An 18,560-nucleotide genomic window follows, 5' to 3' on the forward strand; every position below is an offset into this window, starting at 1 on the left:
TCAAGTGTAGACCACCTTGCTTCCTTGTCATTGCCACCAACAAACCTGGGATGCTACAGTCCGGTCCACTCAAAAATGCCGTTCCAGCCGCACTTTGTCCCCAAAGCCAGGCAGAGAGGGGCTGGCTCAGAGCAGCCACAGGAGATGGCACCCCTGGAAGCAACAGGCCTGCTCCCTTTGGTGGCTCAGCGAGGTTCAGCCCTGCCCACAGCGAGTGTCACCACCCACCCCGGCTGCGCCATGAGGATGAGTGTGACCCCCGGCTTCAGGCGGTGCCAGGGCCATGGAAGGACCAGAGAAGATCCTGCCAGAGGGAAGTGCACAGGCTGGATGGAGAAGGTAGGGAAAGCCCGATTGGTGGGGCAGAGTGGAGATATTGGTGCATTGCCAGGGACAGATGTATCTCTGCAGCAGTGGTGGGGAATTAAACTCAGGCAGGTCAGAATTCAGGATGGCATTGATGCAGAGGACCAGCATCCATGAATATTCCTGCCTTCACAGCACAGCTGTGTTTGCTGGTTCGTGCAGCGTGGATACCTGGCTCCAGGCCACCGCTTGCCAAATGTTCACTCCTCCTTTATAGTAAGACAGTGCCTTCCAGGTGTTCTTGGCCTTGCAACTCCCAGGCAGCCAGACTTAATGGTCAGAGGTGATGGGCGCTGCAGTCCAGCAACTTTGGCTACGCTTGTCGTTAGGCAATTAGGATACACGAGGGATCCCCTTAGGGCTTTGAAATTCACATGGTCATGGGGCTAGCCCTGGTACAGAGCTCGTGCTGGAGAAGGAAGCTGCCTGGTGGTCCTTCTGCATCCCTCCATGCTGGTTTACTGGTTTCAGGGCAGAGGAAAAGACCAGCCATTGACAAGGCTGAACAAGGGGTGTGTTAGCTGAGGCTGAGCTGTACTTGCAGGACTGAAGTCCCATTACAGAGTTGCTGGAATACCTCCCTGCAGCAGGGCAATGCATGCTTTCTGCTCGTGGTGTTCTCCTAAGACTTTTGACCAGCAGTACAAAACTCCACTGCTGTACATCAAAACCGTTGCCCACCAATAAGAGAGTGTTTGAGGTCCACATAGTCCCGTTTACACCTGCCCAAGACTCACAACAGCTGCATATTGAGACTGAAACTGAATATAGAGAGCCAGTGTGGTGTAGTGGTTAAGAGCGGTAGACTCGTAATCTGGTGAACTGGGTTCGCTTCCCCGCTCCTCCACATGCAGCTGCTGGGTGACCTTAGGCTAGTCACTCTTCTCTGAAGTCTCTCAGCCCCACTCACTTCACAGAGTGTTTGTTGTCGGGGAGGAAGGGAAAGGAGAATGTTATCCGCTTTGAGACTCCTTCGGGTAGTGATAAGGCGGGATATCAAATCCAAACTCTTCTTCTAGTATGTGCAGGTGTCATATCCCAAGAGTCACAACCCGTCTCTCACAGATTGCTGTTTGCTTTATTGAGCTACAAAACTTAACCTCCTATATCTCTTTCCCCCTCATGTCCAGGTAGGAGCTGCAAACAAGCACCAGAATAAAACTGCTCCCAAGACTCCCTTAACCCCAAGGCAAAACAGGATGGCTCTTCCGCAGATGCCCAAAGGAGGCAAGGTCTTTGGTGAGGCTCTGGTGTCTGACACTGCCCTACCTGCCACTGGCAGGATTGCAGAGAGCCTGGCGCTGGGCTAATGCTCTCTTGCTGGTAGTTGAAAGGGGGCTGGGCTGCTGTGGGGGGAACACAGCAGGTTCTATGTTGGGGCTTCCATCAGGTCCCTGGCCTCTGTGGAGGGCACAGAGATCATATGCAGGGGCAAAGGGCTTTGCGGGGAATGCAGGCCAGAACAGAGGGAGCAGGGAGCACCTGTGTTCCTCAGAGGAAAGGGGTGCAGGCTGGTGCTGACATTCCCTGGGGAGTCTTGTATCAACCACATCCTTTTCAAGCTGCACTGGCTCCCGGTGGAGTACAGGGTCAGATTTAAGGTGCTACTTTCGACCTTTAAAGCCCTTCATGGCCTAGGACCCTCGTACCTACGGGACCGCCTCTCCTGGTATGCCCCACGGAGAGCCTCAAGGTCCATAAATAACAACACCCTTGTGGTCCCAGGCCCTAAGGAAGTTAGATTGGCTTCAACCAGAGCCAGGGCCTTTTCAACTCTGGCTCCGGCCTGGTGGAACACTCTGCCTCATGAGACCAGGGCCCTGCAGGATCTGATTTCTTTCTGCAGGGCCTGTAAGACAGAGTTGTTCCGCCTGGCCTTTGGCTTGGAGCCAATTTGATTCCCTCCCTCCCTCTCTTTCTTTTTTCTTTTCCTTCTCCTCCTGCGATGAGGCTACATTTTAATATTTTAATGTTCAATTATTTTAATGTTGTTTTTTATTTTTGTTTTTAAGTTGTAATCATTCATCTTGTTTTTATTATTGCTTGTAAGCCGCTCTGAGCCCAGCGTTGGCTGGGGAGGGTGGGGTATAAATAAAAAATTATTATTATTATTATTATCCTTTCCCACATTGCCCTGCCTCAGGAATCCCCTGTGCACCCAGCCCAGTGTCACACTTGAGCCCAGGGCTGGAGTCTCCTGCCTTGCGCCTCACTAACACTTGCTCTGCTCCCATTTCTCTTGCCTCAGAGAAACCAGGCCAGAAGCTGCCAGGCCTCCCCCATGCCAAAGCAGCCCCTTTGGGCACTCCTGACATGGCGCCCTGGACTGGGCCCTCTCAGTCCGAGACCTCCTTCCATGCCCTTTTCAAGCCTGTGGTGTCCTTCTTGCACAGTGTCCCTTTCTCGGCAGCAGGAACACCCAGCTCCTGCAGCTTCTTCCAAGACCCCCTGGGAGAGAAGGCGCCAGCTGCCGAAGGGGAGCAGCGGCCGAGGACCCTGCTGCTCCAAGGCAAGGCGAAGCAGAAGGCAAGCCGGAGCAGAGGCTCACCCAGGCACTTCCGGAGCAAGTGGCAGGGGGTGAAGCTGCCGCCCGTGCCCAGCATCACCAACCTCAACTTCAGCCGCAATTTCACCTTCTCCTTCTTTGAGCTGCCTCCGCATCAGGGCCCCCAGTACTGGCTGCAGCGACAGCAGCTCATCCGCCTCCTCATGAAGCAGCTGCAGTAGCAAGCCCCGGCCTACCTCTGGGGCGCTGGGTGCAAAACAAGAGGGACGGCCGCCAGGTGCCATGGGTGGAACGGGCAGCTTGCACCACCTCTCACAGGAAGATACGCTAAATTCAGCCTTGAGCCTTGGAGAAAGCGCCCTCCTGGTTATAGTGGGGCCCACAGAAATAAGATACGCACAGCCCCCATTCAGTCAGCTTGCCTCTCTGCTCCTCAATGAAGCTGCTGACAGGAGATGCTGGTCAGTTTGTCAACGCTGGCAACATCTGAGTCCTCTTTCCCTCCCTTTCCTTGTCCTAAGCCGCAAGCTGATGCTGCAGACAGGAGCCTCTGCCCACCCTGGTATGCACAGAGCAAGTCTTTGCAACTGCCATGGACAACAAACGCCCCCTGCTCTAAGCAACAACTTTGCCTTCTGCCCAAATGGCAGACAGACATCTGTGTTTGTGTGAGGCTATGCAACTTCGTTTACAAACTTTCTTTTCTGATACAGGTGCCAAAGATTTTCTGTATGTGGGTAGGGACATGGCGTAGCTGGGGTGTCAGTCAGCTCAGAACAGAATAAAAACAACCAATGAACCACCATTTGCATCCATCCTCTGTGCTTTCTTTTGGATTGCTCATATGCCAGCTTTTGTTGTGCCTTCGGTCCGCTGTGAGGAAAATGGGAGGGATAAAAGCAACGCAGCCACTACAGTGTTTAACCTGTGTGCTCCCCCAGGGGAGTTTTTAGCCTATATGTTCCTAACTGGAATGTCACAACTTTGGCTCCACAAAGAATTTCATCAGGCCCCCACCATCCGGAATGTAGGCGAAGTCTGTGCCCTCTCTCCTCGCCAGCATCGCCATCAGGTCGCTTTGGTTCAAGTCCAAAACACTGCATGTATCCGGGCCAGGCTGAGCTGTGAAGGGTGATTGTCCAACAGCAACAGTACCGCACGCACCCTCCCCATTCTTGGTCATGTGACTGCGCTGTCCATTGCTCCTCGCAACAGAGCTGGCCAATGGGAGGGCCGGGGCAGGTTGCCTGTAGTCACCCCTGCAGGCTTGCTCAGATCTGGCTCAGAGGAGGCAAGTGGAGGGTGGCCAGGGCACTGCAGAACACTTCTCTCACTGCTCTCATCAGCTGCAACCGGGCAAACATCTGACCGAATAAGTGGGGACGTGGTTCCTGTTGGGAGCAAAAACAGGATCGTCACAGGGGCCTGGTGCAACAGCTCTGAGGGCTGAGTGGCGGGTTTGTGCCTTCCCTTAACGGGTGCATTTCTCCATTAGTGCCCATGGACAGGGCCCCCTTCATCGTGCAGAGGGCGCTGTGTAGACCTGAATTTCGTGGGAACAAAGGCTAATGTGCTGGAAATTATGTTATTGACAACTTTCTATGATGACAGCGGTGTCAGTGACGGCATCAGCTGACTCTGAGTTATTAAATTGATGCCTGTCACTCTCACTCAAAGGCAAATTACACTTGTGGCTTTAGGCTCATAAAGCTGATCCTTTTGTCTACCTCTTCACCTTAGTTAACGTTTTGAAAATATTAGTACATCCTAAATGGAAGCTTCTAGCTAGCAAAGCTTCAGAAATGAGCTTCACATGGTGGGAACAGAAGTCTTTGGAGCCTTCTGCTCCAAAGGTAAAGGTAAAGGCACCCCTAACCATTAGGTCCAGTCGTGACCGACTCTGGGGTTGTGGCGCTCATCTCGCTTTATTGGCCGAGGGAGCCGGCATACAGCTTCTGGGTCATGTGGCTAGCATGACTAAGCCGCTTCTGGCAAACCAGAGCAGCGCACGGAAACGCCATTTACCTTCCCACTGGAGCGGTACCTATTTATCTACTTGCACTTTGACGTGCTTTTGAACTGCTAGGTTGGCAGGAGCAGGGATTGAGCAATGGGAGCTCACCCTGTTGCGGGGATTCAAACCGCCGACCTTCTGATCGGCAAGTCCTAGGCTCTGTGGTATAACCCACAGCACCACCTGCGTCCCTTCCTCTTTATCACGATTCTTGCAGAAAATATATATGCAGAGGATATAAAATAGAGCGGGGCTTCTTTTTTCCACTAGGTATAGTACAGCCTTAGCATGGGTGACTGAAGATGCCAACACAGCCTCCTGACTCAGAAATAAATAAAATATGCCAAGTTATGCCCAAGCTGCACCTCACTCTTCCCTTTATGAAAATGGTTAAACAAACAAGGAAGCCAAAGTTCACCATAGTTTCCTGTTTTGTCCGAACCAGGAAACCATGATTGATGGTTTCTAAGCAAGCAAAGATGTGAAGCTGCTCAAAGATGGGTTACAGATTGTGGCTTACCGGTATTTGGAAATCATTAACTGTAGTTCCAAGTTCAGACACAACAGGAAACCACCGTTAATTTCAGTTTCCTGGCTTAAAGGAGGAGTGAAATAGCTGCCAAGGAGCAGTCTGCAGGTGGACAGAACTCAAGACCTTTTCTGGCATACGAAGTCAGGGACCTACAAACCTGAAGCTGGCCACTCCCTAGGCTTCGCAACTCTCCAAAGCCGAGCCTTGAATCCAGATTTGAGGATTCAAGATCAGTATGTTTCAAAACGAGCCTATTACAAGTTTACCTGACTTGTAGCGAATGCACCTTTCGGGCCAGATGTTCATTATGTGGAAATAGCCTGAGCCGATGCAGTGTGGACTTGCAACTCACTGTATACCCAGCGACTCTCCTCCCAGAGCACTTACCCCTAGGATATGCACCCGGTTGTAGTAGGAACTGAAGTCCATGCTCAGCTGGATCAGGAACTTGCAAATCTGCAACACAAAGCAGAGCGATGCCAGATTCACCTATGGCTAAGAGGAAGCCAAGCTGATAAAGGGGAGGGGGGAAGGCAGCTCAACAGCCCCACCTCACAATATCTGAAAACTCAGCTCACCGCCTCCGTGCTGGCTGTGACTCTGAGCCCAGCGCTGGAGATGGGCACCTGCATCACTTGGCTCAGGATCTCCTGGAAAGGCAGGATACTGTTGAACAACAAAAGCCATTCGCCCTGCAGAAAGAGAAGACACATGTGGGAGTCTCAGTAGCCCAGCTTTCCCCAACCAGATGTTTTGGACTACGACCCCCATCATCCTTGACCACTGGCCGTGATTGCTGGGGCTGATGGGGGTTTTGGTCCAAATCATCATTACACCTATACTCATCCCCCAGTTTGTTAATTGGCAAGGAGGGAACCAAGCAATGAGATTTCGGACACAAGAAGCACAAGCACCTGACTGGTATAGAAGCACACGGCGATCTGGATTCCGTGAGCTGATTTGTGCAAGGCAGGTGTCTTGAGGCCTGTTTTGTAGCAGAAAGTTTGGACAAGGTAAACGTTTTCAGGGGCGCCCCGAGACATCTTGGCACCCGAGGCAAAACACCTTCCTGCTGCACCCACAATGTTGGGAGGGCATGAGGCTCTGCAAGGGCTTCCCTTCGAGGAAAAGCCCTTGCAAAGCCTTGCCACCCTACCAGGCTGGGGGGCTGGGGGGGTTAGATTCGCTAGGGGCAGCAAAGATGGGTAATGGAATACTCAGCTGCTCTGCTGCGGCCAAAGCCTTCCTTACCTGGGTTGCTCCTGCAGGGGGCAGCACAGAGCACCTGTAGGGGAACTGCTTCTTGCCTTTCCGCTGCCTGAAGCGGTTGCTTCACCCTGCTTCATGGGTGGGCCGGCTCTGCATATTTTAGACCCTCCTCCATGCTTTCTAGCGGTTGCCCTAACTTGGCTCAACTTGCCAAATGATGTTTGTGTTCCCAACAAATCCAGCTGATCCTATAGGAGCAGCCCTGCAGGCCTGGATCATTGTGCAGGTGGTGACCATTTCACACAGGGGTTCCATTTCTGGCCCCTGTGCTTGTCAGCGGAGCATGTATAAGTGCGCCCTGCCCCCGTTCTGCCTTCTTACAGGTACAAAAGGATCCACGCACTGAAAACCACGCATCAATTGGATGTGCCTAAAATGGTCGCCGACTGTATTCTTTTGTTTACCTCTTCCCTGAGAGATGCGTAGTTCAGCTCCGAAGGTTGAGGAAAGGCTGGGTACAGACCTGGAATTGGATGGGAGAAATTTGTTACCATAGGAGCATCTTAGGCAAAAGCCTTTCAGGGGATGCAATGATAGCCATACGGAGGGATTCACATTTCCTGCAGCGAAACTCCAAACCTGCCAGTTACAGAGAGCCATGCAGATTAAACCAACATTCCTAAATTTGCTCAGTTTTTTTTTTTTGTAATTAATCCCAACTGCAACTAAAAAGTGGGTGGGGAAGCTGCAATATTTAGGAGTTCTAAAGGGCAAAATAAAGGGCTGCGTGGCATTTTGGAGAGCAGCAATAAACCAGGATGCGTAAAAGGGAAAAGGAGCTTGGGCCGTGGAGCAAGACATAAAGAGTTATAGGCAATGCGAGCTCTGCTCTAGAGTAGACCCACTGAAATTAATAGACTTGACTAACCTAGGTTCACTAATTCCAGCAGGTCTACGCTGCGTAGAAATGAGCTGAAGGAAGTGTGTGGGCACACCATCCCTCGACCGCTTTGCCCTTCTGAGTTCTAAATCTGGGAGACACTGCGTGCAAGTTTCAAAATCTGCCTCTGTAGTCAGGAGGGGTGTGTGTGTGTGTGTGTGTGTGTGTGTGTGTGTGTGTGTGTAAAGTGTCACAATTCAACACATGGCGAACGTTTTAATATCAGGTACCTTTCTGAATGCTTTTAACCAAGCCAAGGATCCATAGTTTCTGGCCACCTGCTACAAATCACTGGCCAATGCAAGGGACCCTCCCTGCTCCAGAAAATTCATTATGATAACAACCATGGCAGGCTGGCTGCTCCTAGTCCCAGGACCAACGGGGCCCCACAAGCATGAAGCATGACAGCTCCACAAGCAAGTTGTTTGCTTGAATCCTAAATCAGGCGATTTAAGTACTACCCCAGCTTCTAAGGGAAGGTCCAGGTCAATTGTCAACCAATTCACAGAATCATGGCCGCCATGGCACAGCCTGCGTGAAGATGGGAGGGCTCTCACCTTGCTCTACGGCCCGCTGGTATGTTTCAAAGAGTGTGGCCAGCCGAGCACAGTTGTACATCACAAAGGCTCCGCTCTTGGTCCCTTTGGTGGAGATGCTGGTCTCCTCCACATCCAGGAGAACCTGAGGATGATGCAAAAATCAATGCTGGGCGGGGATGGGGTGGGGAGCAGGCAGAGAATGTCAGGTCTAGCCCTACTCCCAAGAAGGCCCTGGCCTCCCCTGCAAGTTACCAAGGTGACTTGTGACCAAGGTGAAAGTGAAGGGAGCACAGGCCACCTTCTATCTATCTCCACTTTCCAGAAAGGGTGGCCTTGCCCAGGCCAACCCAGACTCCCTCCTCCTGGAAGAGAGGGATTCTGACAAATCCGCGTGCAAAAGGCTAATTTTGTCTGTTCATTTGCAACTGTCCTTTATTCATGGCCCATCACATCCACATCTGTCAAGGTGATGATAACCACACACCCATTCCCTTGGCCCAAAGTTGCCTGTTGCATTCTTCCGATTCACTCTAAGCCAGTTTGCTATTTTCATACGTCCCCAAATTCATCTACCCTCCCCAGTGTTGCAGTGCCTCTGTCCACTGTCCCCATACCTGTGCACCTAATTACTCTGTTAAGAAAGGGTTATGGGGTTTTTTTTGTTTTGGAGTGAGACATTCCCAGCTGCTGTAACTTGGGACTGTAAACTGAGGGAGTGGTAACTGCTACAACACGAAGCATGAGTCATGTTTTCAACCAGGCATAGGCAAACTCGGCCCTCCAGATGTTTTTGGGACTACAATTCCCATCATCCCTGACCACTGGTCCTGTTAGCTAGGGATGATGGGAGTTGTAGTCCCAAAGAAAGCCGTTCCACGCAGCTGAAATTATACCACTTCCACCCATGAGCAACCCAATCGCCTCCTAACTGTGAACGTAGCACACCTGAAAGGGACTCCTCCGCTTACCTGGTTCCGATGGGTCGTGCTCAGCATCTCAAATCGGATGGCAGCTGATGTCAAGATGCCGACTGTTTCCGTCCAGGTGTCATCTAGAGGAAGGAAGCCAGAAAAACAGGCCAGCAGTTACAAAACCATTGATAATTGAAAGCATTCCTTTTTTTAAAGAAGCTTTTGATTCTATTGCCACTTAAGGGCTCTTGTCTTTTGCTGCTGTTTCTTAGTTTGATAATTTGTGTTTCAATGATTGGGTTAACCATTGTTTTAATGTTTGCTTTCATTTTTGTAAGCTGCTCTGACCGACTCCTTTGTGGCAGGGGAAAGCACGGCTATAAATTTTTTGGATAAGTAATTTATAAATAAATTTAAAAGGAGTTCAGTGGAACTGGAGTGTTCGGTGGAAGAGACCCCTTGGGGGCTGGGGTGCATCCAGGAGGAAATGCTTATGGTTCCCCTGTCTGACAGGGTGAAAGGAAAGCCTGGTAGACTCATAATAAAGCCTTTTCAAGCAGTTGGACAAGACATCCAACTGAAGTGGGCAAGAAACCCAGAATAATAGGAAGAACAACCCCCAACGTGCCAGCTGTAGGACACATCTAAACCTCCCAGAAGCAGAAACAAGGAGACAGAACAGCACGCAACAAATGAAGAGACAAACCTTTACCTTGAGAGAGGTCCCCATATTTCAGCACTGAAGCCTCATACATCTGGGAGTTCCGCAGCCTGTAAGCAAGGAGATGTTGCAGCCCCTCAGAAAAGAGAACATGTCATACTTACAGTGCTACGGGTGCAAAAGCAAATGCTGAATAATACTAGGGCTGGTGGGAAAAGGTGGGGAGAGACACCCCGTCCACATGTGCAGGCTCAGTACAGTGGTACCTCTGGTTGCGAACGGGATCCGTTCTGGAGCCCCATTCACAATATGAGCAGAATGCAACCTGTGTCTGCGCGGGTCGCGATTTGCCGCTTCTGCACATGTGCGTGACATCATTTTGAGCGTCTGCACATGCATGAGCAGCGAAACCCAGAAGTAAACCTTTCCAGTACTTCCGGGTCGCCGCAGGACGCAACCTGAAAAGACGTAACCTGAACTGAACGTAACAAGAGGTATGACTGTACCGGCAAAGTTTCTCAATGCATTCTTCTGGACCACAATGCCAGGAGCGCCACCACACTCAGGACTCTGGAAACAAAGCTGTTTGTCCAAAGTCAAGAATGAGTGCTTAAGACAGCACCACAAACCAGCTGCTTATCAAGCGGCTGTAATGCAGCAATTTCCATGAGCGACCGAAAGGTAAGCGCAGAATACCCAGAAGGTAAGCGCAAGCAAGAGCGTGCTTTCATCGCCAGCTTGCCCTGGCTCCACTGTTATTAGCAAAGCAGAAGGGTCCTGTGTGGGAAGGGTCCTGGCAGAGAAAAGCAACTTACTGGAAATACTGAAGAGCACCCATGGGAGAGGCACAGCGAGTGACTTTGACAGGCCCACAGACAAGGTGTTTCTAGGGAATAAATAGGTAACAAAGCATTAGTCGCCCGCAACCACCATGTGCCTGCTTTTTGCAACAGAAAGAAAGCTCCCCAATTGACATAAATGGGAGCTTTCCTCCCCTCTTAAAAAAGAAAAAAATGGAGGAGGAAATTCCAAATGGGGCTAGAGTGAGGTCAAAGGTAAAAGTCCCTTCCCCTGAGCCACGGTCCCAATCTGGCCCCGCAGCAACCCAACGTAGCAGGAAGAGCTTTACACACAGCTTGTACCTAGAAAGAAAGGGCACTCCTCACCTGTGAAACTGTGAGCACTTGTGGGGCTAGCAGCCTCAATAGCAAGTCCACCTTCTGCTGCTGGAAGGCCTCCTCGCTGCTCACCACATGCACAATGCAGCAGTGTTTTTCTGGTGCAGCCACCTGCAGAAGAAGAAGTGGAAAAAAGACAGTCATGAAACCGAGAAATTACACAAAACAATGAAATACCGTGAAAATCCCTGAAACGAGAAGTAATCGACTAGAAATATTATCTTATAGAAATAAACTAAATAATAAAAATCAAAAAGTTTAAGGAAAAAATTAGAAAAACCTAGAATATTACAATACTTCAGAATTCTGGGGAGTTTTAACCCCATTTTTGAATTTTGGTCATTTAAGGTTTATGATTTTTCCATTTCCTTCTGAGGAAACTGAATAGTTCAGTGAAACAAGGTTTGTGGCCGGCATCCCGTTAAGGCTTTGTACAATTCTAGGTTTTTCTAATTTTTTCCTTAAGCTTTTTGATTTTTATTATTTAATTTATTTCTATAAGATAATATTTCTAGTCGATTACTTCTTGTTTCAGGGATTTTCACGGTATTTCATTGTTTTGTGTAACCTGCAGAAGAGCGGCAGCTCACATGAGATGCAGAGACCACACAAGACAGTTGTTCCGTTCACCCCTGGCTGAAGTCTACTCACCGTGCACTGCAGGGCCACACGCTGCAGCTCAGCCACATGGCGCAGCTTTTCCTCTGTCACTGAAAAGGAATGAATTATTATTATTATTATTATTACTACTACATGTATACACGCATACATAGTTTTATTTGCACGCTGCCTTTCCACAGTTCAAACCAGGCTCATGGTGGCTTACAACATATAAAAAGATACATAACTACAACGTAATAAAAGTAGTCATAATCCGATAAATTTTAAAAATACAAAACCAAGCTGAAAAATTTCCACGCTAATCACAACAAAATCTGAAATGAATATACAAAAAAAAACAACCAGCAACAACGCCCCCCAGAACTAAACCACCCAAACAATGCCCCAGCCCCACCTTTCCTACAGACAACTCAAGGTGGGTTACATGGTTGTCCCCATGCGCCCCCCAACCCATTATATCCTCACAACAACCTTGTGAGGTTGGTTGGGCTGAGAGTCAGTAACTGGCCCAAGGTTACCCAGTTATCTTCATGTCTGAGTTAGCGCTTGAACCCTGGTCCAGGTCCCTGTCCAACATTCCAACCACAATGCCACACTGGCTCTCAGGAAATATTGTGTGAAGGGTGTTCAGTTTCTGCTCTGCCTGTTTCTGCAGCTCTAGAGCTCTTGGTTTCCTAGGGCTTAGTGCAACCAAGGCAAATCTTTAAAAATGTAGTATAAACACTGACAACTGGGAAACACTAGCCTGCGAGCGCTCCAATTGGAGAACAGCCTTTACCAAAGGTGTCATGGGCTTTGAAGACACTCGAAGACACTTGAACTCAGGACACAACTCAGGGCTTTAAGACACTTTGAAGACACTCAAACTCAGGACACAAGGGAGAAATGTGCTAAGAGGATGGCACGCTTGGCAAATCCACACTGTGATCAACTCCTGCCCGGAAACCAATGTTCCCACTGTGTGGGATCCAGATGTGTGGATCCAGAATTGGCCTCCACAGTCACCTACAGACTCATTGTTAAAACCGTGTTTATGGAAGACAATCTTACTCAACTATGAGCGATCGCCAAAGAAGAAGAAGTGCAACCAAGTGGAACTAATTCAACCATGATCCAGCCACAGCTATTTCCTTGATAAAAACACCCGTCAGGTCAATAGACTTGGTATAACAGCATTGGACCTGGTTTCCAATTATTTTATATAGTTTGGCTAAGAGAGAGTGACAGGCCCAAGGTCACTCAGCAAAAATTCAAACCCTTTTCTCCCAGATCCTAGTCCAACACTCTTAAATGTTACAGCACAGTGGCTCCCATATTAGCATGGCAAGTCATCATCTCCATCCTACATTGTTGTGAAGATAGATACAAAGAGACAGTTACCTGTCTTAGGGATAAGGCAGGCATCTGCTTAAAAATGATAAAATAAAGTGCCTACCAAGAAAGACGTCCACATTAGGGTCATAGCCCTCCAAGTCTTCCTGCTCCTCCTCAAGGAATCCTTTCAAGTGCACTTTGCACACAACAGCATTCTGCTCCGTCTGGTCAAAAGTGGCATGAGAACATTGGCGAAGGTTTTCCTTCATGGCTTGAATATCCTCAGGGCTTTGGGAGGCTTCCAAAGCTGAAGGCCACTTAACTCGTAGCCGTTGCAGGAATCTATGGATTTCCTCATCAACCGAAGATGGGACCAGGTGTACATCCATCCTGAAAGGCAAAGAACCACACATAACATTGGCCATACAACTGCCAAAGTGAGCAGAAGAAAAACTCTCCATATTCTACACAAAGAACAGCTAAAGGTCCAGTATGGACTGAGTGCTGTATTTAAAGGCTTGACGGTAGAGCACTGCTTTCCAAATCGGAACTTCTCCTCCACAGAAATGAAGGCTAGAACCAAGAGCTCTCTTAAAAAGAAGGTAAGATTCTCAGAATGTTGCCGAAGTCCTAGAAAGGACAATACAATGGTATCTCAGGTTACATATGCTTCAGGTTACAGCCTCCGCTAACCCAGAAATATTACCTCAGGTTAAGAACTTTGCTTCAGGATGAGAACAGAAATCGTGCTCTGGCGGTGCGGCAGCAGCAGGAGGCCCCATTAGCTAAAGTGGTGCTTCAGGTTAAGAACGAATTAAGTACCTAACCCGAGGTACCACTGTACTGTTCTCTCCAGGACACAGCACATTCACAGCTATATAACCAGCTTTGAACTGTGGGGAGGACAAATTAATGCTGCAAACATCTGCATGCCTACTTAGAAGTCAGCCCCACTGAACATTGTTGCATCTACTTCTCGTTGTGTGTAATGTTGTACAGTGGTACCTCGGGTTAAGAACTTAATTTGTTCCGGAGGTCCGTTCTTAACCTGAAACTGTTCTTAACCTGAAGCACCACTTTAGCTAATGGGGCCTCCTGCTGCTGCTTTGCTGCTGGAGACCTATTTCTGTTCTTATCCTGAAGCAAAGTTCTTAACCTGAAGCACTATTTCTAGGTTAGCGGAGTGTGTAACCTGAAGCGTATGTAACCTGAAGCATATGTAACCCGAGGTACCACTGTAATAAACAAATAAGAAAGCCACACATGTTCCTGGATCCGTGATTGACAATTAGAATACCCTTGAGCTCGGAGTGTGCCTGCGAGGTGGTCAGTGACCAGGATGGCTCTCAGGTGACTCAAACTCAGCGAGTTCAGGCCCTTGCAGCCGTGCAGGGGCACACAGTTCAGGAGGATGCTGTGCCCATGGGCTGTTTGAGGGGGCTCCGCATACACAGGAATGGCTTTCAGGACCTGCTCAAAGACAGCAGGCCTCTCTAACTGCACAGTCAGTCCAGCTGGGCTCTTTTGGCAACTCCGGATGGGTGGCAACCCTGGGCGTTTAAGCGAAGACACACTCTCAGCAACGCCATCAGGAACCTGTTGTGATACAAGAAAAGGCAGAAGAGTCAACGAGCGTCAGCTTCCTCCTGGTTTCAGCTGTTCAGGAGCAGAAACAAAGCAGGTCACCATGTGGTTATTTTTTTTTTTTTAAAAAAAGACAACCCAAATTTCAAGCACAAATAGATCACAGCTGGGCTTTCTAAGCTAAAATGCTGTGGGTAACGTATTAAAACCTGGTCTCTAGATCACTAAAATAATCTGCTGCAGGGAAAGAATTAGTAGGTGACTTCTGCAGTCAAGTCTTCTCTAAGATACCTGGAAAGAGGAGTATAAATAAAATATGGAGTGATAAGTGTTGGTGCTGACCTTTAAAGCCCTAAACAGCCTCGGCCCAGTATACCTGAAGGAGCGTCTCCACCCCCATCGTTCAGCCTGGACACTGAGGTCCAACTCCAAGGGCCTTCTGGTGGTTCCCTCGCTGCGAAAAGTGAAGCTACAGGAAACCAGGCAGAGGGCCTTCTTGGTAGTGGCACCCGCCCTGTGGAACAGCCTCCTGTCAGATGTCAAAGAAATAAACAACTTTCTGACTTTTAGAAGACGTCTGAAGGCAACCCTGTTTAGGAAAGTTTTTAATGTCTGATGTTTTATTGTGTTTTTAATATTCTGTTAGAAGCAGCCCAGAGTGGCTGGGGAGGCTTGGCCAGATGGGCAGGGTATAAGTAATGAATTATTGTTATTGTTATTGTTATTGTTATTGTTATTGTTATTGTTATAACATCCATAGAATTGTAAGAGTTGTACGCACCCCCTAGGGTCATCTAGTCCAACCCCCTGTAATACAGGAATAATAATAATAGTAAATCACAAAGCACCACCTGACAGCTGGAGGTGGTACCTCACAGGGGAACTATTTCCATACCAATAAATGAATACAGGCAAGGCAGCCCCGCCCCATCGCCCCGCCCCTTTTCGCGAAGGACACGCCCCCTTACCTGCCCGTCCGCGAACATGGCCATCAGGGCAGCCTGCGGAGCCAGGAAATCCCTGCTACGTAAGTTCCGGGCGCTGCTCTCCTTGAACCAGACCGGGCCACGAGCACCGACCCCGGCCTTTCCTCGGAGAGCAGCGTTCAAGGCCTCCAGGGTCTCGGAGACAGACAGGCGGCTCTCGCGCGTCTCCATAGCGACCCCAGGCGCCGGCCACTCCGGAATTCTTTCCTGGAGGGCGGGGGAGGGGGGGAAGTCCGCCCGGTTTGCCAGGATGTGATGTCATGATGGAAAATAAACATAGAACTATAGTATAGACTGACTTCCGGGTGGAGCCAAAGCCGGCATGGGCATCGTAGGAGTGGGATTCTGCCACCCTTGGTGTTGTCGAGTCTTTGGGCACTTTAAAAGACCGATTCCCCCCCCCCTTTTTTTTCTTTTCCCGTGTATCATTTTGCTTTGTGGTTTGTGTTATCATTGTGGAAAATCTAATAACAATTTTATTTTAAAAAAATAAAAATAAAAGACAGTTTTTTTTAAAATGGCATAATCTTTTCATCAGGTCCACCGAGGCTTGCGTCATAATTAGTTTCTTACAACACATTGTCATAGCCATGTCTACTCAGAATTCCTCAGAAGTCCTATTGAATTCAATGTAGTTTACTCCCTGGCAAATGGGTATTATTATTATTCGAATTTATATACTGCCCTATGCCCAAAGGTCTCAGGGCGGTTCACAGAACAAAATCAAAATATATAATCAAAATAAAAACAGCAACCCAATAACCCCCTAGGATTGTAGCCCTAGGCTGTATATACATATGTAGCCTTTGAAGCATTTTTTGTACATAGCGGTCTGCAATTCTGCATGCCTTTGCAAATAACGTAGTCTAAAATGGCAGTTACTAGCTATGTTGTCTGTACGCACAGGTGGGCACGTTGAATTGCATTTGCTGCTTTACTGCCTATTTGAAAAGGTTCTTTGGAGCTCTTCGCAATCTCTCTTTGTTATAATGGACCTGGACAACTGAGTGTCATCAGCAAACTTGGCTACCTCACTGCTTACCCCTCACTCTAATGATATATGAAAAAGTTAAAAGCACAGGTCCCAATACAGTTTCTTCGGGAAACTCCACCTTCTACATTTCTACATTTCTTCCTGCTTTCTGATTTTTGCTACTTAACCAATTCCTAACCTACAAGAGTACTTCTCCCCTTCTTCCATGGGTGCCAAGCTTACTCATGAGTCTTTTGTGATGTAACATACAACATTTTTGGAAACTATATTTATAGTTTTAAATCTATCAATGCTTAATTGTTGTAGTTTTTTGTTGTTGTTTTCATCCCTATGTTTTTAGCTGGTCCTGTTTTATCTGTAAGCCACTTGGACTGGAGTCCCTGCCGGGGAAAAGATGGAATATAAATCTTCTTCTTCTTCTTTAGTGATCAGTTGTAGCCGAGTAAGATCGTCTTTCATGAACACAGTCTTAACAGTGAGTCTGTAAGTGACTGTGGAGGCCAATTCTGGATCCACACGTCCTTCCACAGTGGGGACATAGGTTTCCGGGCAGGAATTGATCACAGTGAGGGTTTGCTAGATGTGCCTTCCTCTTAACCTGTTTCCCTTTCATCCTGAGTTTGAGCGTCTTCAAAGCCCACAGCTGATCTCCAAAGGCTGTTCTCCAGTTGGAGCGCTCGCAGGCCAGTGTTTCACAATTGTCCATGTTTCTCCTACATTTTAAAAGATTTGCCTTGAGAGAGTCTTTAAACCTCTTTTGTTGTCCACCACTATTTCGCTTTCTATTCTTGAGTTGGGAATAGAGTAGTTGCTTTGGAAGACGATAATCAGGCATCGGCACAACATGACCAGTCCAACAAAGTTGATGTTGAAGAATTATTGCTTCAACACTGGTGGTCCTTAAGAGTAATTTGGAAGCAATCCCACTTAATAGGATCTTGAAGGGCTTGAGTGTTCATTTTGCGCCTTGGTTTCCTTCCTTGAAGCCTGCGTTGAGGTATCTCGATAGCCAATGTAGAACGCATTAATCAATGATCTGTCCAGCAGTCGTCGGCACTTGTCATAGCTCTGGTAAGGAGCACATCACTTATAAATAATAAGTGTGCCTGGTATGAAAATCTCTCTTTCAGAGACTGTGTCGAAAGCTATAGTCTTGTTTGCATTTTTATTTATAGCCTGGGTGGCACTATGAACAATGGAAACTGTTTGAAATATACCAGAAGCAGAAGTGAAACATCCCCAAGCAACTCCCCCTATCCAGGCCAACAGAAATGCAAACAAAATGTAGACACTGAATGTAATATTTCTAATGGCTGGTGGAGGCTAGTCCATATGGGCAAATGAAGCACTGCCCCACCAACCTTAGTCTGCTCTCAGCCAGCCCCCACCAGCCCATCTTCCAATGAGTCCAGTGTGGTGTAACTGCCTGTCATCTTCCTCATCCATAGTCTCATTGTTGCCCTTATAAAACATAGCAAAGAGAACAGGAACAAAGCTTAAGATGAGTTGGCTCCACTAATTATTGAGTGTACTGCTGTCTGGGCTCCTTGCCTTCTGCTCTATCAGTCTCAGTGGACAGCAACCTCGGCTGCTGATGGCTATTTTGCACTTTTTAAAAACATTAAAGGTTTCCCTAGAAAACAGCACATTTGTGGTTTCTAACCAGTTATGCCAACAAGATTAGGTATTATTTTGGGAAGGACTGAAGTTCCAGGGCATTGATATTTATGCTTTCTGAATTTAAGCCATAATCCAACAGCATAGACTACAGCCTGGTAGGTCATTCATACTGTTGTTTATTGTGGACAGTAAACTGCTTGTATCTGTGTTAATTCTCTGTTGTCCATATGATGTTCTCCACTGCCTTCCTGCACTTTCTCCTCCAGATTTTCTCACATCCTCTCCCTTTTGGATTCAGAAAATCTGGATTGAAGGAGAGGAAAGTGCAGGAAGACAGTGATTTGGAGGACATCATACAATGAAAATGGATGGAAGGGCAGGATGCTGCCCACATGCAACAAAAGTATGAATGAACCCTTTATTTAGTTAGAAGGTGGTGTTTTTGTACTGTAAACCACTCTTTCACTCCTCAGATGAAGAGCAGTGTATAATATTTAATAAATAATAAAGAAGATGTCTATAGGAGCACTAGGCTCCTTTGGGAGGAAGCAAGCGTCAGAGAATGAATGAATGAAAATACTGCTT

General features: G+C 48.0%; 2 protein-coding genes and 1 long non-coding RNA gene across 5 annotated transcripts; 1 reads left to right on the plus strand and 2 right to left on the minus strand.

Moving 5' to 3' along the window:
- The first annotated feature begins 10 nt into the window (after positions 1 to 10).
- LOC128408537 (uncharacterized) lies at positions 11 to 3,677 on the plus strand. 3 transcript variants are annotated; one of them, XM_053378416.1, is made up of 3 exons: positions 11 to 339; positions 1,497 to 1,605; positions 2,615 to 3,677. In XM_053378416.1, exons 1-3 carry the CDS (start codon positions 76 to 78, stop codon positions 3,091 to 3,093), a joined length of 852 nt encoding a protein of 283 aa, XP_053234391.1. In that variant the 5' UTR covers positions 11 to 75; the 3' UTR covers positions 3,094 to 3,677. The 3 variants fall into 3 exon arrangements, with proteins under 3 accessions (XP_053234391.1, XP_053234393.1, XP_053234392.1); XM_053378418.1 differs by having other exon boundaries at positions 2,777 to 3,677; XM_053378417.1 differs by lacking the exons at positions 11 to 339; positions 1,497 to 1,605 and adding an exon at positions 1,790 to 1,928 and having other exon boundaries at positions 2,495 to 3,677.
- Positions 1,426 to 2,577, minus strand: LOC128408538 (uncharacterized). Its single transcript, XR_008329121.1, has 2 exons — positions 2,495 to 2,577; positions 1,426 to 1,928 (listed from the first exon to the last, which is right to left on the minus strand). It is a non-coding gene; the product is annotated as an uncharacterized LOC128408538 (long non-coding RNA).
- On the minus strand, positions 3,678 to 15,606 carry DALRD3 (DALR anticodon binding domain containing 3). The gene is made up of 13 exons (XM_053378415.1): positions 15,344 to 15,606; positions 14,089 to 14,387; positions 12,913 to 13,181; positions 11,508 to 11,566; positions 10,845 to 10,967; positions 10,494 to 10,564; positions 9,730 to 9,788; positions 9,075 to 9,157; positions 8,125 to 8,248; positions 7,092 to 7,150; positions 5,997 to 6,110; positions 5,806 to 5,874; positions 3,678 to 4,263 (listed from the first exon to the last, which is right to left on the minus strand). The coding sequence occupies exons 1-13, from the start codon at positions 15,530 to 15,532 to the stop codon at positions 4,144 to 4,146; spliced, it is 1,638 nt and encodes a 545-aa protein (XP_053234390.1). The 5' UTR covers positions 15,533 to 15,606; the 3' UTR covers positions 3,678 to 4,143.
- Between the last annotated feature and the right edge of the window lie 2,954 nt (positions 15,607 to 18,560).

Source organism: Podarcis raffonei, chromosome 2 (assembly GCF_027172205.1).
Source record: "Podarcis raffonei isolate rPodRaf1 chromosome 2, rPodRaf1.pri, whole genome shotgun sequence".
In the NCBI taxonomy this organism is placed as follows: domain Eukaryota; kingdom Metazoa; phylum Chordata; class Lepidosauria; order Squamata; family Lacertidae; genus Podarcis; species Podarcis raffonei.